At 48.7% G+C, this 19,002-nt stretch overlaps 8 protein-coding genes across 8 annotated transcripts; 3 read left to right on the forward strand and 5 right to left on the reverse strand.

Annotated features, from left to right (window-relative positions):
• Positions 1-3,111: 3,111 nt before the first annotated feature.
• M438DRAFT_349384 (uncharacterized protein) lies at positions 3,112-3,993 on the reverse strand. Its single transcript, XM_029906385.1, has one exon. It carries the CDS (start codon positions 3,908-3,910, stop codon positions 3,440-3,442), a length of 471 nt encoding a protein of 156 aa, XP_029756098.1. The 5' UTR covers positions 3,911-3,993; the 3' UTR covers positions 3,112-3,439.
• Positions 3,994-4,113: 120 nt separating this feature from the next.
• On the reverse strand, positions 4,114-6,692 carry M438DRAFT_305520 (fimbrin). Its single transcript, XM_029902231.1, has 4 exons — positions 6,487-6,692; positions 6,217-6,427; positions 5,439-6,163; positions 4,114-5,391 (listed from the first exon to the last, which is right to left on the reverse strand). Exons 1-4 carry the CDS (start codon positions 6,507-6,509, stop codon positions 4,371-4,373), a joined length of 1,980 nt encoding a protein of 659 aa, XP_029756099.1. The 5' UTR covers positions 6,510-6,692; the 3' UTR covers positions 4,114-4,370.
• Positions 6,693-6,935: 243 nt separating this feature from the next.
• Positions 6,936-9,077, reverse strand: M438DRAFT_282975 (acyl-CoA/sterol acyltransferase; the record flags this gene model as incomplete). The annotated part of the gene is made up of 2 exons (XM_029901342.1): positions 6,936-7,349; positions 7,407-9,077. 2 exons carry the CDS (start codon positions 9,075-9,077, stop codon positions 6,936-6,938), a joined length of 2,085 nt encoding a protein of 694 aa, XP_029756100.1.
• An 852-nt stretch (positions 9,078-9,929) lies between these two features.
• On the forward strand, positions 9,930-11,258 carry M438DRAFT_327455 (arginine N-methyltransferase 2; the record flags this gene model as incomplete). Its single annotated transcript, XM_029903177.1, has 2 exons — positions 9,930-10,478; positions 10,563-11,258. 2 exons carry the CDS (start codon positions 9,930-9,932, stop codon positions 11,256-11,258), a joined length of 1,245 nt encoding a protein of 414 aa, XP_029756101.1.
• Positions 10,868-12,637, reverse strand: M438DRAFT_349387 (carboxymethylenebutenolidase). The gene is made up of 4 exons (XM_029906386.1): positions 12,398-12,637; positions 11,966-12,307; positions 11,653-11,896; positions 10,868-11,596 (listed from the first exon to the last, which is right to left on the reverse strand). The coding sequence occupies exons 1-4, from the start codon at positions 12,579-12,581 to the stop codon at positions 11,317-11,319; spliced, it is 1,050 nt and encodes a 349-aa protein (XP_029756102.1). The 5' UTR covers positions 12,582-12,637; the 3' UTR covers positions 10,868-11,316.
• A 595-nt stretch (positions 12,638-13,232) lies between these two features.
• On the forward strand, positions 13,233-14,420 carry M438DRAFT_282900 (NAD-dependent deacetylase sirtuin-2; the record flags this gene model as incomplete). Its single annotated transcript, XM_029901335.1, has 1 exon — positions 13,233-14,420. One exon carries the CDS (start codon positions 13,233-13,235, stop codon positions 14,418-14,420), a length of 1,188 nt encoding a protein of 395 aa, XP_029756103.1.
• A 356-nt stretch (positions 14,421-14,776) lies between these two features.
• On the forward strand, positions 14,777-15,685 carry M438DRAFT_339452 (uncharacterized protein; the record flags this gene model as incomplete). Its single annotated transcript, XM_029904217.1, has 1 exon — positions 14,777-15,685. The coding sequence occupies one exon, from the start codon at positions 14,777-14,779 to the stop codon at positions 15,683-15,685; it is 909 nt and encodes a 302-aa protein (XP_029756104.1).
• Positions 15,686-15,917: 232 nt separating this feature from the next.
• M438DRAFT_123147 (FtsJ-domain-containing protein) lies at positions 15,918-17,796 on the reverse strand. The gene is made up of 3 exons (XM_029898764.1): positions 16,824-17,796; positions 16,545-16,706; positions 15,918-16,456 (listed from the first exon to the last, which is right to left on the reverse strand). Exons 1-3 carry the CDS (start codon positions 17,676-17,678, stop codon positions 16,352-16,354), a joined length of 1,122 nt encoding a protein of 373 aa, XP_029756105.1. The 5' UTR covers positions 17,679-17,796; the 3' UTR covers positions 15,918-16,351.
• Positions 17,797-19,002: the final 1,206 nt, after the last annotated feature.

The following is a 19,002-nucleotide window of genomic DNA, read 5'->3' on the forward strand; positions in this document are numbered from 1 at the left end:
AGTTAGCTACTACTACGCTACTACTACGCTACTACTATAGTGGACTTACCTAAAGGACCTCCTTCTCCTCGCTATCTAGGAGGAGAGTAACGGCGATATTAATTAACTAGGCGCTAACTAGTCGGCTACTATTATCGTAACCTTCAAAATAGGCACGGTTATTAACAATTTCTAGCTTAACAAAGAGGGACTCTATAGTAGCCTCTATAACCTAGACGACGCGGTTATAGAGCGCACTAGCGCGAATAAGGGCCTTAGCTATTTTTATGTAGGCAATTATATAGCTAGACACGGTAGATATAGTGTCTAAATTAATACTAGTATCTTCGCCGTAGCTGTTATCGTCGTCGTTAGCGTTATCCTCCTACTCTTCCTATAAAATTAGTTAGTATATCGTAGTAGTAGTGTAGTAGTAGCGTAGTAGTAGCTGCTATACATACATTATCACTAGTTGTAGCGTCTAGCATGTCTACATCTTCCTTTTAGAAAGGAATAGCCGTCTTACTAGTTGCGGCTAGGCGGGAAGGTAGGGAAGCCCGAGGGTAGGTAGGAGTAGGCGTAGGGGGTGTACTAGGGACCTCTATACTAGCAGTAAGCTCCTACATAGTAACTAGACTATGCTAGTTAGTCTTCTTACTACTAGGGGCGTTGTTCTCGTACTAATCGTCTCCCCTATAGTTAGAATTAGCTACTACTACGCTACTACTACGATATAGCGGTATATGTTCTTATAGCTGTTTCTTAACATCTTCTAGGCACTTGTCTAGTAAGACCTGTTATTCTACGGTCGACTTTACGTCGAAGCTAGGTTCTTTCTTTACTTTAACCTTTATATGCCTTACTTTCTCTATCTGCGCCTTCTTCTTATTCTCGAAAAGCTTTTGCTTATTTAAGCGGTTTAGCCGGCGCGTTATCTCCTTCGTAGTGTTAGGGTTAGTCGAGTAGGTGTCGTTAGCCTTACGCTTACCGTTATTAGGAGTCTTTAGTGCTATAGTAGTAGTAGCGCGTAGTAGTAGCGCATAAAGGTGTTATAGTAGTAGGGGAAAAGTTGTTAATAGGGATTTCTTTAATTATTTTCGGAAGATGTAGGCGTATAGACACTAGCGTTGCTTAGCGTAACTTAGCTTCACTTTATAGCGTTAACATAGTTATATAGTCGCTCTACCGTAAGATATTTAGTTAGTCCTAACTAAATCTATTAGGGAGTCCTACTCATTTAGGGTGGTATAGGACTAGACCTACTTATGTTTAGGGTGGTATAGTATAGGACAAATAACGTCATTTTCCCTATACCGCCCTAAATCCTAATGGGATTTCCTATACCACTGCTAGGTCTATAGAGACCTACTAACGCATATATTAGCCTTACCTGCGTGCGTATAGAGAACTTAGTCGCCGTCGAGGTAATCTTAAATCTATTCTTAAAGACCCTAAACGTCCTCTCGATAACATTACGTAACTACGAGTAACGTAGGTTATATAGCTCCTCCTTTGTCTTAGGCCTCTTCGTAGTACTAATCTACTCGCGTAGATAGTAGCGAGTTAATCGGTACGGTGTTAAAGTTATGTTAGAGTTAATATATCTAGCATCTACGAGGTAATATCGCCTACTACCTAGGTATTTAAAGTCCTTCGTCCTTACTAACTTTAGAACTCGGCTATCGTAAGTAGACCCCTCCTACCCTGCTAGAACGTATATAAAGTTCCTATCGAAGTTATAGACTACTAAAACATTCTACAATAGGAACCCTTTCCTATTTCTCTATAGTGCCTATTTACCCTCGATATACGTAACGACATAGGACCTATCTAGAGTACCGACATAGTTATTAAAGTAGGGCGAGAACTTACTATTTTCTAGGATCCTTTTAGGTACCTCTTCGCTAGGTAGGACGACGTACGATCGGTAGACTAACTATATAGAGTTAAGGACTTAATAGAAGACATTCGATACCGTGTCCCGCGAGTGCTAGAAGTTCTCTTAAACTACTCGAAATCTAACGTTATGCGCGTAGATGTAGAGGAAGATAATAAGCTTTTAGGTAGCTAATATAAAGTGGCTACCCCTTAGAGGAGGATCGGCCTTAGTCTCTAGCTACTCTAAGAGCGACTTAAAGGTATGTCGGCGAAGGCGCGTAAAGTTAAAGAGACGCTTATCTAACCTAGGTCGGCGTAGTTTAGTAGTTAGTTCCTCGCTACGATACGTAGATGTATATATCGTCCGAATACTAGAAGGTACGCCTCGTTTAGCATACTACGTAGCAGTAGCTGCTACGGCAACAGCGATATAATGTCGTCGATCCGGAGCCATTAATAAGAGTGCTTAGAGCTTAAAGAACTTAAGGAACTCGGACCTTAAGGCTTTAGTACGCTTACGAGGATTATAATCGAGCTTATATAGCGAACCAAACAAGGCATAGTTTATTTAGAAGATAAAAGCGACGCTAACCGTTACGACTAGAGAGCACGAGCTAGAGCAATAATCTAAGGTTTCAAAATAGACGACATCGCCGAACCGAACAAGCTCTTAACTACAACACCTATATATGCTATGTAAATTAGCTAGGGGCCTAGATATAGTACGTCTAAGGCCCATATAGCTATTAAAATAAGTAAATAGTGTAAGGGTAGTAAGAAATAAGTAGAAAGTAAAGGAGATTTTGAAAAAGAACAATAGAAGATTGTAGCGCAACTAGATAACTTTTTCGACTTTTTTTTCGATGTGTAGAAAGAGGATAGAGCACTTACTTAGACTTATGGATCTTAGCTAAATAGCTGCTGTTGTTGAATTGTTGTTAATTAAATAGTAAGGTAGTCGAATCCGTAGTCGAATTCGGCGTTATGCGCCCGGGATGCTTCGGGCGCAATCTGACGTGTCAGATTTTCGAAAATAGCTGAAAACAGCTTAAAACAGTTTTTACTCACCCAAAAGTCGCTAAAATTTAAGAAAAAAAATCAGACTGACCTCTTCAAACTGTGCGCCTACCTATAAAATTATCGCCATGATTATTAGCGACTAATCGTGTTGTTGTCGTGGTTTTTCGAAAGGGTTTACCACCAAAAGAGTGTCATTGAACTCTCAGACGCTCGAACGAGTTCTCGCGATTTCGTCCACTTGTGGCCCGTGCTCCGTCCGCGCGACTCATGTTCGAGCTGTCTGATTAATGAGATAATGGTAACATAACGACACTCGTTCGTCGCAGCTTCTAGATAAAGGTTCTTGCGTTCTTACTAGATCAACGGCCATCACTACTTACTACCTCTTCTAATCCGAGAAAAACCCATCAACCCTCACAGCAACATCTAATTTCAAGAAATCAGATTTCTGCAACTTTGATGGCGGAAAACGTCTTTGTTGATCTCAACTTCCACCTCCCCCATCCACCTCCCTATCCACTTTCCAACCCCATTGTCCTATCCCAAACCAAACCAACAATCCCTAAAGATGATCATACCTCTCCCTCTCCTCCCCAGTCATCCCCCTCATCAATTCCCTCATCCTACCTTCCTTCCTTTTTACTGGTTTATCCCAACCTTTCCCTCTCCATCCAGCTCCGAAACCATCTGTATCTGTCATTCCTCCTGTCCAGATGGTAGTGTTGTTTTGGGCGTTGTTGGGGTTATCGTTATTTTCAGTGGGCTTGGTGGTTGTTTGGGTGCGGGTTTGTTGGTTTTGTTCTATTTTCTGAGCCCGCAGAGTAGAGATGATGGTATCTTTTTCTTTGATTTCTGATTCTTTGATTGCGAGGAGGTGTTGAAGATGTCGTGTGTATTCGGAAGCAGCGGCGACGTGATCTTCATGATGAGGTAAATTGATATCATGTACACTGCGGCGTTGAGCAAGCGTTGCATTGTTGACGGCAAATCTTGATGCCCAAATGGCTTTGACGACAAGGCGTGTTGTGAACATTATCTTTTTTTCCCTGCGGATCTTTTCGATGAGAAATTCGTTGGAAAAAGGAATAAGAAAAGTGTGCAAGTTTGTGGATTTGCGGAGATGAGTAAAAGATGAAAGGGGAGAAAAAAAAAAGAAGAGACAAGTTATGATAAGTCAAGGCAGCAGAGCAAAGTGACGACCGAAGACTCATCGCCAGTACTGCGTGGTTAGCACGAGGGTAGGGATGTCTCACATCTCAAAAGGACTCAGCTGCGCAGTATTCGACTATGACTATACCAATGACTTACCCACGATCGTTCGTCACAGAGGAAATGACATGGGATTAAAGAGAAGGGAAATTCAAAACTTTCTGTCATTGGGAATTGTGGATATAAAACAAGCAGGGGAGGATAATTTGTGGTGGGCGAGGGGGAGTGTAAGGACATTAGAAATAATCAACAAGTGCGCGGTATCGGCATCTTTTTCGCCCCTCCTACACACCCATCTTCTCAGCAGTAGCCATAAGACTACCGATGAAAGTAGTAATAAGTCTGCTGCGAACATTGCAGATATCCTCAGGCACAAGCCAGATGGTCGCTCCCATCTTTCTGGCGATGGAAATAGCAAGCTTGGCGTTGGCGTAGGCTTCATCGTCGTTGCGGCCAGAGGCAACCATGTCATAATCGACATAGCTGGACTTCATACCGTTGAGCACATCGAGCAGGAAAATGCCGTTACCCAAAGAGTTGTCCTTGAAACTGCGGATGGCCGAGGTCTTGCCGCCCTTCTTGGACATGCCGTTGGCCCAGGAGACCATGTCGGCGTCGCTGAGCTCGCGCTTGCCCATACGTTGAGCAAGAGCTCCGAGGGTGTTGAAAATGTCCTTGCGCATGAGTTGCCAGACCATGCCGAGGGTGAGAGTGCGTTGACCGTCGGTAATATCGGCACCTTGGATACCAACAAGCGAGAAGCGGTTCTGCTTGCCGATTTCGACGGCATAGTTTGTGTTTTCGACGGCCTTGAAGCGCATGAGCTCGTTGCCGTTGGCGGGACGCTTGTTGCAGTGGCGCCATTGTACCGAGCCAGGAATGACCTTGTCGTATGCTTGCAGAAGAATGGTACCGTCGCGGAGGTCGTCGAAGAAGGAAACAACGGTAGGTTGAACGTCCAGACTGTTGAGCCAGAGAGTAAAGACGCGAGCCTCGCGCTCACCCTCAGCGTCAAAGTCTTCAATATCAGCCTTCTCTTCTTCAGTGATAGGGTCGAGACCGGGGTGGGTGTTGAACAGGTTAGCGACGAAAGCAAGGTTGAGCTTGGGGTTGCCGGCGACGAGTGATTTGGGAGTCAGGAACTTGCGGCAGTCAAGCTTGTCGGCGTTGTCGAGGACTTGTTCGGCGCGTTGCATCAGATCACTGGTTTGAAGGGGAGAGCGGGAGCAGATTTCGGGCTTGAGCTGGTTGAGGAGAACAGTGTAGTTCTCGCCATCCTTGACGTCGCTCGAGAAGTTGGACACGCTGTACACTGTTAGAAGACGTCTTTTCTCCAAGATTGGGATACTCACGTTCTGTGCCACTTGGCATTCTTCAAGTGGTAGTTGAACCAGCGCAACAGGATCTGCTCAGCGGGAAGGCGCAGGAACTGCTCCAAAGTCTCATCATCTTCCAGCAGTCTGTACAACTCAGGGTGGAGTCTGATATCGATCTTGCCGAGAAGACCTCTGCGGATAATCTGCCAGATCAGACCAAGAATCAAGTGCTCCTTGACCTCGATGATGTCGCCAGAGCCAATATTGACAACCGAACAGCCAATACCCTTTGCCGACTCAATGACGATGTTGTTGTTCTCAGTCATGTGGAAGGCGTTGAGTGTCTTGATCTTCTTGCCGACTCTGTTCAAGACACGCTCATCGATCGTGTCGGGTACGCTGTCGTTGATGAGCTTGGCCAGTACGAGACCGTCCTTGCACTCGTCGAACATCTCAAAGGTATCGGTGGGGAAAGGCAGCTTGTTGCCAATGTCGGCATCTCCGGCAAGGACGGCATTGATGTGACGGGTGAATTCTTCGCGCTCATCCTCGTTGATGGTGTGTTGTGAACTAGACGTGGCACCTCCGACGTGGATACGACCACCTCCGACACTTGCGCCGCCGCCGACACTACCCTTGGAGGCGTGTCCGGATGTGGGCTGTTGGCCCTGAAGTTGGGCGTTGCTGAGACCGCGCGAACGAGTGGGCCCGGTGGCCATGCGCTGTTGGGCTTGTGACGATGTGCGGAGCTTCGAGATCAACTGCGCTCTTGTTAGTCGTGTCCTGACCAAGGTGGGCGGTGGGGCTGGTATACATCAACGTAGTCGTCCAACTCGACTCGGCGCGAACTGTCCAGCTCGACCTCCTTGAGTGCCTGTCGCACAACATCGTAGGGTTGACGCTCCGAGTTCTGAGTGGCCTTGATGACGGTGGCTTCATCTATGTAGCCCTTGTCGTCGACATCCATGTTCTGGAAGGCATTGGAGAGTTGGAAGATCTCATTCTGGTCGAATTGAGGGTATTTCCTGTCATGTATTAATGCCTGGCTTTCAATCGCGCACATCCACTGCCTTCAAGGCCATACCTCTGCAGCTTGATCACGTTCATGGTTGCGGTGGTGGGGTGTGAGAGTAGCTAAACGCGAAGATGGCGGGTGGAGATTGCTAATGTAGCCAAGCGGAATCCGGATGCCTAATGTTTCCACGGATGTCTGTCCAACGGTCTAGTGTTTGACGTATTCGACGTATTCACGTATTGATATATCGATAAAATACTCAGCCTCGATCAATACTACCGTGCAAAGAATCTGGAGGCAGCACTTGGAGAAAGACACGCGGTTTGTGACGTCGACGCCTTGGTGCGCAGGTGAGCTTCCACTTTGCCGCCCAGCGGAAGCTCGTCACCTCGGGCTCAATTGCACCGCCACTCCTTCATGCCCGAAGCCACGAGACTTAGTTTGGGATATCAAATTCTGGTGTAATGATTGTTCTTCTCATCTATATAGACTAGACCTGCGTCTCTATGTCTTCGCGACTAAATCAAAAGGTAGAAGCTGGTGAGTACACTCGGCCCCACGAACAACCCGATCCAGAACACCACGTTTCCCAGCAGATCTCGACCTTTGAGTAGCTTGGTCCGGCTGAGCATTACTAGAGGCATTTGCAACAACTGCATAGTAAACAGATAGCCGCGCACCTTCTTGAACAGGCACGCCATGACCAGCTCATGCACCAAAGCTGACAGCAAGAACGTCACGAACGTTGCTGTGCCTTTCGACAGGTGAAAGGCCGAGATCGAAGAGTGGTAAACATGCCTCAACAGGAAATTGTGAACTGGTCTGTTCCAATCTCTGGCGTATTGGTCCCAGGAAACACTGTTCCACCAGTCGCCGTAGAAGCCTCGGTCCGCAAAGCATGTAAGTTCGGCAAGAACATTGAGCACGCATTCCTAGGTTGCAGTCAGTTTGCTGTTTATACCATGTCGATATTCACTGTCATGACTTACCCAAATCACATACCACGACAGAAGCTGTTCCAACAGTAGTGGGAACAGCATGTCGCTTACGATCCATGGCATCTGTTTTGCCCTCTCCTCCAGCGACATACCTGCCTCCTTCATGCGAACAGTTTCGGCCACTGGAGGGTAAATATATGCTTGAGAGATGACCTGCATCACACACATTGTTCCGAATGTTGCCATGGACTTTTCCAGCACATACCACCAGTTGATGCGCTCCTGTCGAGGATACTCCAGTTCATACACCAACGTAGGCAAGATGGTCCAGTCGGCAAAGTTGGCGAAAGTCAAATTGTTCGGGTATGCCTTTTCGTCAGATTGTGCCTTGCCCTTGAGCTCCCTGTCCAGAGTAGCGATCTCTTCTTCGATGATGCGCTGAAAAGCCTGCATCTGCTGCGAGGTAAGAGGCTGACCAGACTGCATGGCTGTTGCAACACTGGCTACATCGGATGTCTCGTTCTCGAGGTTGGTCGCGGTCCGAAGGGCTCCAGGACGACGCTTCTTGTCACCTGAGTCGACATGTTCAAGGGCACTCGTGACTGCAGGGCTGATGGTCTGAGGACTGGTTGGTGCTGAGCCAACGGGTTTGGTTTCACGGAGGTCGCGAAGCTTCTCTCTCAACATGTTGCGTCGCCTGTACACGACTGACAGGTGGCCGTTGTAGAAGCAGTAACTATGCTGCTTCATGAGGAAGACCATGGTATGCAGAACCATGAAAATTGTGTGTGACCATGGCCATTCGCGGTAAAACATCCACCAGACGACAGAGCCCAGAAAGAAAGTCTGCCAGATGTTCTGAATAATCCAGCCTAATCGATTCCAGCTGATGTAGTTGTTCACAATGGCCTTTTGTAGCAGGAAGCCTAGCGCAGACGAGAAGACCATGACAGCATCAGTGAAACCGAGCACCAAGACATCATGGCCGAACATGATCTTGAAGACCTCATTTCCTCCGAATATGCTTCCATGCTCTTTCCAATTGTATGCCGAGACCTTGAGGAACATGAGGACCATGGCCAACCAGAACAAGGTGAAGAAGCCGTGGAAAGGAGACTCTGCGCTGAGAGGGTTTTGTCGGTCGAAGGTGGTGAACTGGCGGGTGAAGACAAGGTCGCGCAGGCTTCTCGCTCGCTTGGACGGGTCTTGTGAAGCCTCTTCTCTTTCCATACCCTTTCTAAGGATATCACGGATGTCGGGGTCATCGGCTGTGAGGATGTAGTGACCTTTGCGATCAGTCTTTTCCAGACGGATTTGGATACTCTTGCGACGAGAGTCTGGTGATAGTTGACGGTCATGGGAGTCGGGATTCCTTCGAATATGGCCAACACCGGATGAAGAAGGCTTCAAGGAAAGATCTTGGTCTGTGTTTGGGTCTGCGACGGATTGAGCGTTGCCCAAAGGACCGCCGCTACTGCCATCAACGATCGTGTCCGGATCCAACTTAATCTTGTCGTAGTCTTCGATGTCTTCGTCGGACGTCAGCGAGGTAGAGGATGAGCTATTGGAGAAGTCTGCGTTCTGGATGTAGGTGGTCTGACGGTGACGTGGCTCTAGAGAAGCAGTTCCGTCTTTTGCAATGCTGCCCACCAGTTCCTGGGCATCGAGAGTGTCGCTTGTCTTCAGACCAGGACGACGGCTTTCTCGTGCCAGTCCGTCCATGTTGATGGAGAGTCGGCGTCAATGTACGTAGGTGAGATGAATGTATTGATGGCTGATTTTGATGGTGAAGATGCGACTGGTGTGAGATGGAGGAAGCTAGGTTAGTGAATAGAGAGATGGCAGCGCATGGTCCAGCGTGATCAACTTGACAGCAAAACAAGGCAGTCCACAGCACTACCTGTGTCAGGCTATCAGCTAATTACGGGATACGGTGGACACGTAGGGATTTCTTCATGTTTGTCAAGGCTTTCGGAAATGTTGCTGCTTTTCGCTACTTGGCTGACGATCAGGAGCTGCAAAATGCTATGACGCAGCCGCTCGAATGATGCAGCTTTTGGAAGCAGGACTTGTTGCCGGGCCTCGGCCACTTGAGCAGCCGGATATCTCATTGCTACGTGCTCATGGATGTGTTAGAGGCTTTCGATATGTGTGCAATCATTGTTTGTAACTCGGAAACAATTCTTGTGCATCCGAGACAGAAGGTACCTTGCTATGCCGTGAACAAAACCTGGCCAATCAGAAATGAAGACGCCGAGAGGTTCCTTCCTCAGTTTTCAATGAGGAGATGACTACCGCAATTCATGAGCGATTCTGATCAGAGGTTTATCCAAATCTACAGACAGAACCCTTGAGTAGTTCTCGTCTGCAATTTCTCATCGATCGGGAGGACAAATGTGTACTCCAGAGTTGTGGTTGTTTTCGTGAAGAGCGTCAGTGAAAGCATTCAGGGTCCAAAACTCCCCGCAGCTTCTCCGCTTTTTTCTTTTTGTTAGAGCGGAAAAATCACAAGCTTGAAGTCGAGAAGGCAGAGCTATCGATCTCTTTTCGAGAAATAACCAAAACATTTCCAACATGGCTGACGACCAACCCATGGAGATTGATACCGATACTACAGAGCAGGAGATCCTCCTCGCTGCCACCAACCATGATCTCGATTCTCTGCGCCGACTCTTGCGCACACCTACTGGCTCCGCGAACGTCGTCGACTCCGATACTGGAATGACCCCTCTGCACGCTGCCATCGCCGCCTGCGAGCCTGACGACGAGACCGCCCAGGACAAGAAAGACATGGACGTTGACGAAGCCGCAACTCTCAACACCACCGCTCTGGAGGAAGAGGAAGCTCTCAGAACCGTCAAGCTCTTGCTTGAGAATGGTGCTATCTGGAATGACCTGGATGACAACAACGAGACCCCAGGATGTCTTGCCCACCGCTTGGGTCTGAAGAAGTGCTACGAGGCCATGGTCGAGGCTGGTGTTCGTGCCGAGCTCCTTTTGAGCCGTCTCGATGGTTTCGAGATGCTCGCAGAGTACGAGGACGACAGCGAAGAGGAAGAGTTGGATGCTGAAGGTTTCGAGATTATTGAGAACGAGAATGGCGATTCTCTACAAGCCTCAATGGTCGAGGTTGAGGAGCCTGTCCCTGAACTTGTCGGTCCTGACGGCACTGTACCCGGTGCTGACAGCGTTCCGGATCTGGTCCAGATTGATGAGAACGGACAAGAGACCAAGGTCGATGTCAACAGTGAAGACTACCTCGCCTCGGATCTCACTTTCAAGGGTGACAGACTGCTGGACGCCGACAAAAACGGTGTCATGATGTCCTGGGAGACTGACATCATGCAAAAGACTGTCGATCGCCTGTGTCCCAAGTCTGGTCTTCGTGTGCTCAACGTTGGTCACGGTATGGGTATCATCGATGGCATCTTCCAATCCAAGCATGTTTCTGCCCACCACATCATCGAGGCCCACCCTGATGTCCTCGCTCGCATGCGCAAGGATGGCTGGTACGAGAAGCCTGGTGTCACAGTTCACGAAGGAAGATGGCAAGACGTCGTTCCCAAACTCGTCGAGCAGAATGTCATCTTTGATGGCATCTACTTTGATACCTTTGCCGAAGAGTACAAGGCTTTGAAGGAGTTCTTCAGCGAACATGTCATTGGCCTGATGGACCCTGAAGGTCGCTTCGGGTTTTTCAACGGTCTCGGTGCCGACAGACAAGTCTGCTACGATGTCTACACTAGAGTTGTCGAGATGGACCTTTTCGATGCCGGTATGGATACCGAGTTTGAAGACATTCACATTCCCGACCTTGATGAACAGGGCGAGTGGGAGGGCGTGCGCCGCCGCTACTGGGCCCTGGACAATTACCGCATGCCCACTTGCAAGTTTGTTGGTTGAGTTGAAATCTTCGATAACCAAATGGGTATCTGCCTCTGCATGCGGGTCTGATCTACGGCTATTCCTCCGCCCATGAGGAGATGAGCTCGTTACTCGGGTGGCTGCCTTCGTCCAGAACCTTTTCGGCTGCCTCTTTGCCAATCACAGGAAGCCTTTCAAGACCCTGCTTCTTCATGTCGCCTGGTACGAGTTTCGGATCGAGTAGCCCAATCTGAACCAACACGCTTGCTTGATCCCAATACAGCTGTTCATGCCAGAGCTTGCCACCACGAATGCTCACGATGGACACCACAGGTATCTGGACTGACCTGTTCGTTGGAGGCACCCCTGGCAATATCCTATACAGCTACCATGAGCCTTACCTATCATTTAATGATGTAGAGTTCGGACTTACCAGGATATTACTTGTGTGTGTCTGAAAGAAACCATCATCTCATCGACCACTTTATCAACACCGATAGTGCGACTGAGTAGACGAACTTTCAAACTTGGAGGATTGCCAGGCAGAAATACCTGACGGTAGAAGTGATCAAGATCATCTCGTCCAATGCCGCCAGTTGCAGTAGGCACGTGGTTCACGTACGGTACCTGACTCAACACAGACATTGTCCCTCTAGCGTCCTTGTCTTCAAATTTACCTGTCACCCAATTTTTGTTAGTGTTTTGTTTTCTCCAAGTTAGCACAAGTCTCAGAAGTGCAGACTTACATTTGTTATACTCCTCAACAACTCCTTCCAAATCAACTTCAACCCCGAAGCCCTTTCTCAAACACCCAACTGTTCTGCCCCAACTCAAGCCCGCAGCCACCCTATCATACTCCTCTAAATCTCTTTCAGCAAATCCAGGATATGTATCTGGGTAGACGTAAGATTTGAAGGTCGAAGCACCGAAAGGTTGGTTGGAAGCGAGATGGCAGAGCAGGGAAAGATGAACGGGGTATTTGTGGTTGAGCGAGGGGAGAGTAGTAGGATAGTAAACAATCAAAGCAATGCAATGGGGGAGCGGCTTTTGCGCAATGCTGAGGAGGTGTGTTGCTGCTTCGCCAAAGGCTTTACATTGTATCGTTAGCAGAAGCTTCAAAGTCGAGGATCATGCTCGGAGTAGGAGATGAAAGTATATTTGACGTGCTGTATACATACCTATGATAGCATAACTTTGACCGAGCTCAAGATCATCTGCCAGATGTTGAATCGTCCACTTGAAGCCTTTGACATCTCCTGTGAACGGGAGATAGTTCACATCAAAGCCTTCTTGTCTCAAATGCTTGAGAAAGACTCTGTCAAATTCTGTATCGTCGGACAGAACATGCACGCGAGGAGGCATGCTGTTGAATGTCAGGAAGCCGTGGCGGAGTTTGTTCCAGGTGTGATCTTCTGTCATGATCAGACGTTGGCATCTCAAGCAGAGTTACAGAAGAACCTACGCGATAGCAGAGACAGGTCTTGAGATGTTTTTAATTATTCTGCAGCGGACCCTTTGGCCATTGCGCTGTCTTGGTCAGGACTCAGGGCTGGGTGGTGAAACTTGGATATCAGCTCGGATGCGTCTCTTCCGTGATCCGAGAGGTCCGATGGACGGAAACAATCAGGTGAGGTAATTCACACTCACCAGTTGCACAACTTTGAAATTGTTCCTGCAGCTTGATAAAGTCGTTGTGGTCGCACCTTCTCACCGGAGATGGTCGCCGAGTAGCGAGTCACGATGACGGAAGAGTGCAATCGCACATGAGTCACGTTTTCAGGGTCCAACCTCATTCGGCCTGCGACTTTCTTGAACATTTCTTCCTTGCGCCAACACCATTCATCAACGAACCAAGACACCCTCAATCTATCCAATACTGTCAGAATAAGAGTGGCCATTCCATTTAATCGCTGGTTCCGCGACGCATTCAAAATAGGCCGCAAGAACAAACCGCACCGCCAGGCAGGCGCGGCCAACAAGGACAGAGGAAAAGTTGGCAAAGGACGTTCCAGAATGGGTCAAGACGGATCAAGCCCGGTAGACGAGGGTGCTCCTTCCAAAACGCTGGTGTCGCGCACGCTCGATGGTCTGGCCAAGTACATACGCGATGGACACGCAAAGCGCATCGTCGTCATGACGGGCGCAGGAATCTCGACAAGTGCAGGCATTCCCGACTTCCGCTCTCCCAATACTGGTCTCTACGCCAACCTTGCTAGACTCAAGCTCCCATATGCTGAAGCCGTCTTCGACATCTCCTACTTCCGCGAAAACCCTACGCCCTTCTACACACTTGCTCACGAGCTCTACCCCGGGAAATATCGTCCAACTGTAACTCATTCGTTCATCCGCCTACTACACGAGAAGGGGTTGCTACTCAAGCTCTTCACCCAGAATATCGACTGTCTGGAGCGCGAAGCCGGTGTGCCTGACGAGTCCATCATCGAAGCCCATGGCAGTTTCGCTCGCCAGAGCTGTATTGACTGCAAAACCCCATATCCACAAGACGAGTTGAAAAAGCACATCGAAGCCAAGACGATTCCACACTGTCACAAATCCAGCTGCAATGGACTGGTCAAGCCCGAGATTGTCTTCTTCGGTGAACAGCTGCCCAGTGCATTCTTTGACAATATCGATGTGCCTACCGAAGCCGACCTCTGCATCGTTCTGGGCACTTCATTACAAGTACAACCATTCGCCAGTCTGCCCGGTGCTTGCAAGTCGGGCGTGCCTCGCGTCTTGATTAATATGGAAAGAGTTGGTGGTCTTGGCTCTCGCTCTGATGATGTTCTGCTACTTGGCGACTGCGATGCTGGTGTGCGCAAGCTCGCAAAAGCCGTCGGCTGGGAAGACGATCTTGAAGACCTCTGGGCAAAGACAGATCCCGAATACATACCTGGTAAACCACGCAAGACCAAGGACGACATTTCCAAAGAGGAAGCCAAGAAGACTAGAGACGAGAAGTTCCAAGATGAAATCGACAAGCTCACGAAAGAAGTCGACAAGACCTTGGATATGTCCAAGTGGCATCAAGACCAAATCCGCAAGGACCATCTGGATGGTCAGCCCGATATCGCCAGCCAAAATCCGGCAAGTGGCGAGAAGACCATGCGATATGATGAGAATGCCGACGACAAGACCAAGGCACCTGCTGATGGCCTCAGTCATGTCTTTCCGCACATGATCGAAAAGTCTTCTCTATGAGGTGGCACCTTTTTTCGCTGTTCATCTTCTGCAAGAGCGCTCTTGCGCCAACACAATGATACCCTGTAATGAATCCCTTCTCCAATTTCGGTTGTTATACACGTATGCACGAGCTCAAGATCTGCCCACACATTGACGAATGACGCCGGGACAAATTTACTCGTCGTTAATACTCGTCTCCGGACTCAAAATCACTCAAGCAGTGCTGGTTATGACTGTGATTCATCGAACTATAAATTCGCCCCCTTCTTTGATCATTCCATACCTTCCTATTCCTCACAACCATCTCTCACAGAACTTCTTCCAAGCCTTCCTTCGATGCCTTTGCAAATCATATATTTATTCTTGAGTTTCATATGCCTGCCACAAGATCGAAGCGCCGACGCGATGGACGCTTTAACGGATCTACTCCGTCAACTCCTTATTCACACATTTCCACAGACATCGGCTCACAACCCGGAAATCCCAAACCCAGAACAAAAACCTCTGTTGCTTCAACCCACGTCAAACATGACGGGACCTGCAACCGGCCCAACTTCTGCCCAACGAGAGGTGAAAAGGTTGTTGCGCCTCTCACCTCCAGCCTCACTCTCCCCGAGCCTCACGAACAGCCCCCAGTCCTGCGGGACCTTCCACGCGAGTTGTGGGGCATTATCGGACAACACCTATCTTCATCGAAGGATCTCGCAGCGCTTTGTCTTATCAACCAGAACTCTCGAAATGGAGCCCTCACTCACCTCTATCGTAGGACGCTCATCACCAACAACGAGCGGGAACTCCACATCGTCGAGAATTTCTGCTCCCCCGAAAATGTTGGACTCAGATATATCAGACATCTCACCGTTGCTCCATCGATCCAAAAAGTTCGCCCTCCAGGTACCAAAAGCTTCAGCAAATCTCGTGCAAAAACTCTGGAACACGATGTCATCACCAAGATTCTTGCTACTGTTCCCTACATGCCCCTTCTCCAGAGCATCGCCCTCTGCAATAATTTCTATGACTGCACCAACCTCAGAAACCAAGGTCTCAAACCTCGCAGACAATGTTATGTCCGCGAACTCATCCCGCAAGGGTTCTACGAACACAGCTGCTGCTTCGGGCATAATTCCGATACGTGGTTGCCACAGTATTGGATTTGGGGCAAACACGACAAACTCGAGTGTCTGGAAGCCGAACAGAAAGCCTTGTTCGAATCGAAATTGGGGTTTTGCTGGTTTGAGGGTGTGAGAGACAACCACACTTTGGCGTGGAGGATTTGTGATTGATCATTAAGACCAGTCATTCATGACGAATATTTTCCTTCTCAAGAGGACAATTATGAATTTTAAAAAGGGTCAACATTGTGTTTTCAACTCACATGGGAGGGCGGCGCGGATTGCATCGGTGGATATCTGAACTTAGGGAAAGGTGTCTGCTGGGAGTAGATATATATAGAGGAGTACCCTTAATAGCATTTTAGTTGTCCATTTGGTTATCGGAAGAATACATTCATTTTTGATCTTGGAACCGTTTGAGCAATTCGTAGGTCTGTCTCCATCTCTTTTTGATTACCAAGAGTACCTGTAAGCGTTAATGTGATCTTCGTGAGTCATAGCATCTTCACATGTTGATTTGGCGAGTTTCTCTGCTTGTAACTAAACGTGTCGATGTTTAGGTAGAAGAAGAGTTATGGTCGTTCAACTCGTCCGCTCGCCATGGCGTTTCGCCTTTTTTGTTTCGTCTTTGCCTCGTGCACTGATCATTGCTGGGTTCAAATTGAGCTCCCAGCCTCCCCCGACGTGCCTTCCAAACCACCCGTCAAAAGGCACGATGTTTTTGGTATTTGTGTGCATGTCCGCTGAGAGCGAGTTCACGAGTCGTCACTTGAAGGTGTTGATGGTGGAGTTGCGAGTTCATAAAAGGGGTATCGACAGCAAATGAAGTGTTTTTCTTCATTCCGGAAACTCGTTCTCCTCGATATATTCGTCAGGGAACACCAATTCTCTAGGAATATCAGGCTTCCTCCTCAATGCAACAAAATAGGCCTCTTTACTCTCCTGCATCAAACGGAAAAAAAACCACAGTCAGCAATCGATACTTCACCTTTTTGATTCACGAGGGTCAAAAGTAGTTTGACAAGCTTACCTTGCGCGAAGACTCGGGCTTCTCTTTGTGGACTTTGTCGAACAACTTCTTGAGTCGATTTTCAAAAGCCTTGTCTTCGGAGCCTTGGTAGAATTTACACATGAAGTGACCGCCGGTGCGGAGGGTGTCGTAGCAGAAAGTCAAGGCAGCATTGCAGAGATCCTACCGGTGCAAAAAGGCCATCGCTTCAGCCAATGCATTCTTGAAAGTGGAAGAAAACGAGAGTTGTGTGTGTAAGAAGACGGAGAGAAGAAAATTGAAAGAAGCAGAAAGACTTACCATGCTGCCAGCGTGATCACGAAAGGCGGTGCCGCTCGTGTTCATCATCCTGAAATACGGGTTACTAACGCTCCTGATCCAGTGACCGGTCGTCTGCTCCCAGGGTGCTGACATGTCACTTAGCACAACATCGACAACTCTTCCGTCGCGAAGATCCTTTTTCCGCACGCTGAGTTGTGCTTCCTCTTGCTCCGCCTCTTCGTCTGGTTGTTGTTCCTGTTGGTCGGGTTGCTCGTTCTCTTTCGTCTTTGTTTCTTGAGCCATTCGTAGCACACCGCGTCCTTCGCTTTCAACCTCCTCTTCCGTCGCACCATCCTCTTCCTCGGCCTCGGTTTCGCCTTTCTTTGACATGGTCACTCTTGCCCTCGCTCGACCCAATGCAGGATCTCGCACATATCTCCTCACCTCAGCCTGCACTTCTGGACTCAAGAAATTGCCTTGAATGCTTGACGCACCTCGCGGCGGTTGTGCAGGGATGATGTCGATGCCCAGAACTCTGCCACCTGGACTCGTTCTGCTGACAGCAACCTGACTCCAGCTACCAGGCGCATAGCCCAGATCTACGACAGTGCCGCCCTTGCGAAAGATGTGGTGCTTCGAGTCCAGCTCTAGCAGTTTGAAAGCGGCGCGTGACTTCAGACCGGCGACCTTGGCTTCTCGAGCAAAGTGGTCTTTCGTCTGGCGTGTCTTCCACCGTGTCGAGGAGCTAGAGGCATGTGCGATGCATGTTCTGGGCGTAAGGTGGGTATGCGAGAGAGCGGGGATTGCGAGTAATGACTGTTCTATCGGCGGCAGTAGTGCAAGCGCTTTGTTGATTTGAATGAGTCGTCGGTTGGCCTGGCGGAGGCAGTTCATCTCGTTGGACACGTGGTTGATGCAGGTGAGAGTTGTCTTCGATGAGGCCTGAGATAGATGGCGACGCGACGGTCAAGACGAAAATGATGAAACACCAACAAAAATCATGATTGCTTGATCGAGCCTTCCTCGTTCGAAGTCCGTCTCTCAAATCTCTTGGCGCCCTCGAAGCTGAAGATCCCCTTCCCTTTCCATCAAGCATGCGCTCTTTCCATTGTGGCAGATCTATGCATCCATCACCAGACACAAACCCACCTTTCTCCACGTCGCATCCCGGACATAGCTGGCATCCATGTTCCGATATCAGTCATGACCGACCGCTCTGCACTGAAACCACCAAACAAAGACTCCCGCCTTGGAGACTTGTCCCCTCCTACTGTCGCAATGCCAATCACAATCTCCACAAGCCCCATCACACTCGAGAGGCAGAAGTATCAATTCAACAACCCCTGAGATGGAACTCCACATTCGGACGCGCGTGCATGCAACAGCACAAGGACAAAGAAACATGCCAACCCGACTAACCACAAGCACTACTTCGCTTATGCTCGAATCACTAATCAACCCACTCTACCTCCCCTATATCGCCTATCTCCAATACGTCCCGGCACATGCAGTCCCGTTACCACATCTTCGCCAAACAAAACACACCATCAAATGAATGAGAAAGATCGACTGTGTAAAATGCCTATCGGAGAAAATGCTCCGAAAGGACGCCATTTCTGCATTTCTGAGACATTTTTCGAATCCCTTCCCGCGAAACTCTGTCGCATCACGTCAATTCTTGCAGTGTCTCAGATTATCACTTGCCTCATCCCGCGCCTGTCAGGAAATCCAACTTTCAACGACTTGCGGCTTGCGTTTCCGTTGCGTGCTTTGCCTTGAAGACGAAGGACCCAAAAAGTCTGGAGTCTGGACTCTGGAACCAATTCACGGCACGGCTATTACTACTGATCTGATGATTTTGACTTTGGATAGTCGCTGATTTTTGTTGCTATATGGAGATTTTTGTGTGTCTTCGCTCGAGCTACTCCGTACTTGATTCGGATCGTCTCTCTCATTGGTCTTTTAAACGCTTATACGTGCCGTCTCTTGGGCCATTATGGTTTGTCTGGACTTTCTCAACCTCATTTGACCCATTTCGCTGGGTCTACCTGACCTGACTATTGGGAAGGGAGCATACCCAAAGAGTAGGGCCGAAACAATATACACGCTGAAGGTCTCTCTTTGGAGATGAAGGATTGTGGTTCGGCTGGAGGTTGATCGACTTTTCGGTCAGCACCGTCAGCTTTGATCTTGATCAGCTACAATACTCAACACCAAC

The sequence above is a fragment of the Aureobasidium pullulans genome (assembly GCF_000721785.1).
Source record: "Aureobasidium pullulans EXF-150 unplaced genomic scaffold scaffold_29, whole genome shotgun sequence".
NCBI classification, from domain to species: Eukaryota; Fungi; Ascomycota; class Dothideomycetes; order Dothideales; family Saccotheciaceae; genus Aureobasidium; species Aureobasidium pullulans.

Excerpts from the sequence above, each read along its gene's own strand:
- M438DRAFT_349384 (XM_029906385.1), bottom strand. The coding sequence starts at position 3,910 with ATGTTCACAACACGCCTTGTCGTCAAAGCCATTTGGGCATCAAGATTT.
- M438DRAFT_305520 (XM_029902231.1), bottom strand. The coding sequence starts at position 6,509 with ATGAACGTGATCAAGCTGCAGAG. Across the intron at positions 6,164-6,216 it reads AGTTGGACGACTACGTTGAT|TTGATCTCGAAGCTCCGCAC; the intron begins GTATACCAGCCC and ends ACAAGAGCGCAG. Across the intron at positions 5,392-5,438 it reads AATGCCAAGTGGCACAGAAC|CGTGTCCAACTTCTCGAGCG; the intron begins GTGAGTATCCCA and ends AACAGTGTACAG.
- M438DRAFT_349387 (XM_029906386.1), bottom strand. The coding sequence starts at position 12,581 with ATGCCTCCTCGCGTGCATGTTCTGTCCGACGATACAGAATTTGACAGA. Across the intron at positions 11,897-11,965 it reads TGTTGAGGAGTATAACAAAT|GTAAATTTGAAGACAAGGAC; the intron begins GTAAGTCTGCAC and ends ATTGGGTGACAG. Across the intron at positions 11,597-11,652 it reads CACACACAAGTAATATCCTG|GATATTGCCAGGGGTGCCTC; the intron begins GTAAGTCCGAAC and ends GTAGCTGTATAG.
- M438DRAFT_123147 (XM_029898764.1), bottom strand. The coding sequence starts at position 17,678 with ATGAACTGCCTCCGCCAGGCCAACCGACGACTCATTCAAATCAACAAA. Across the intron at positions 16,707-16,823 it reads GTGATCACGCTGGCAGCATG|GATCTCTGCAATGCTGCCTT; the intron begins GTAAGTCTTTCT and ends TTGCACCGGTAG. Across the intron at positions 16,457-16,544 it reads AGCCCGAGTCTTCGCGCAAG|GAGAGTAAAGAGGCCTATTT; the intron begins GTAAGCTTGTCA and ends CGTTTGATGCAG.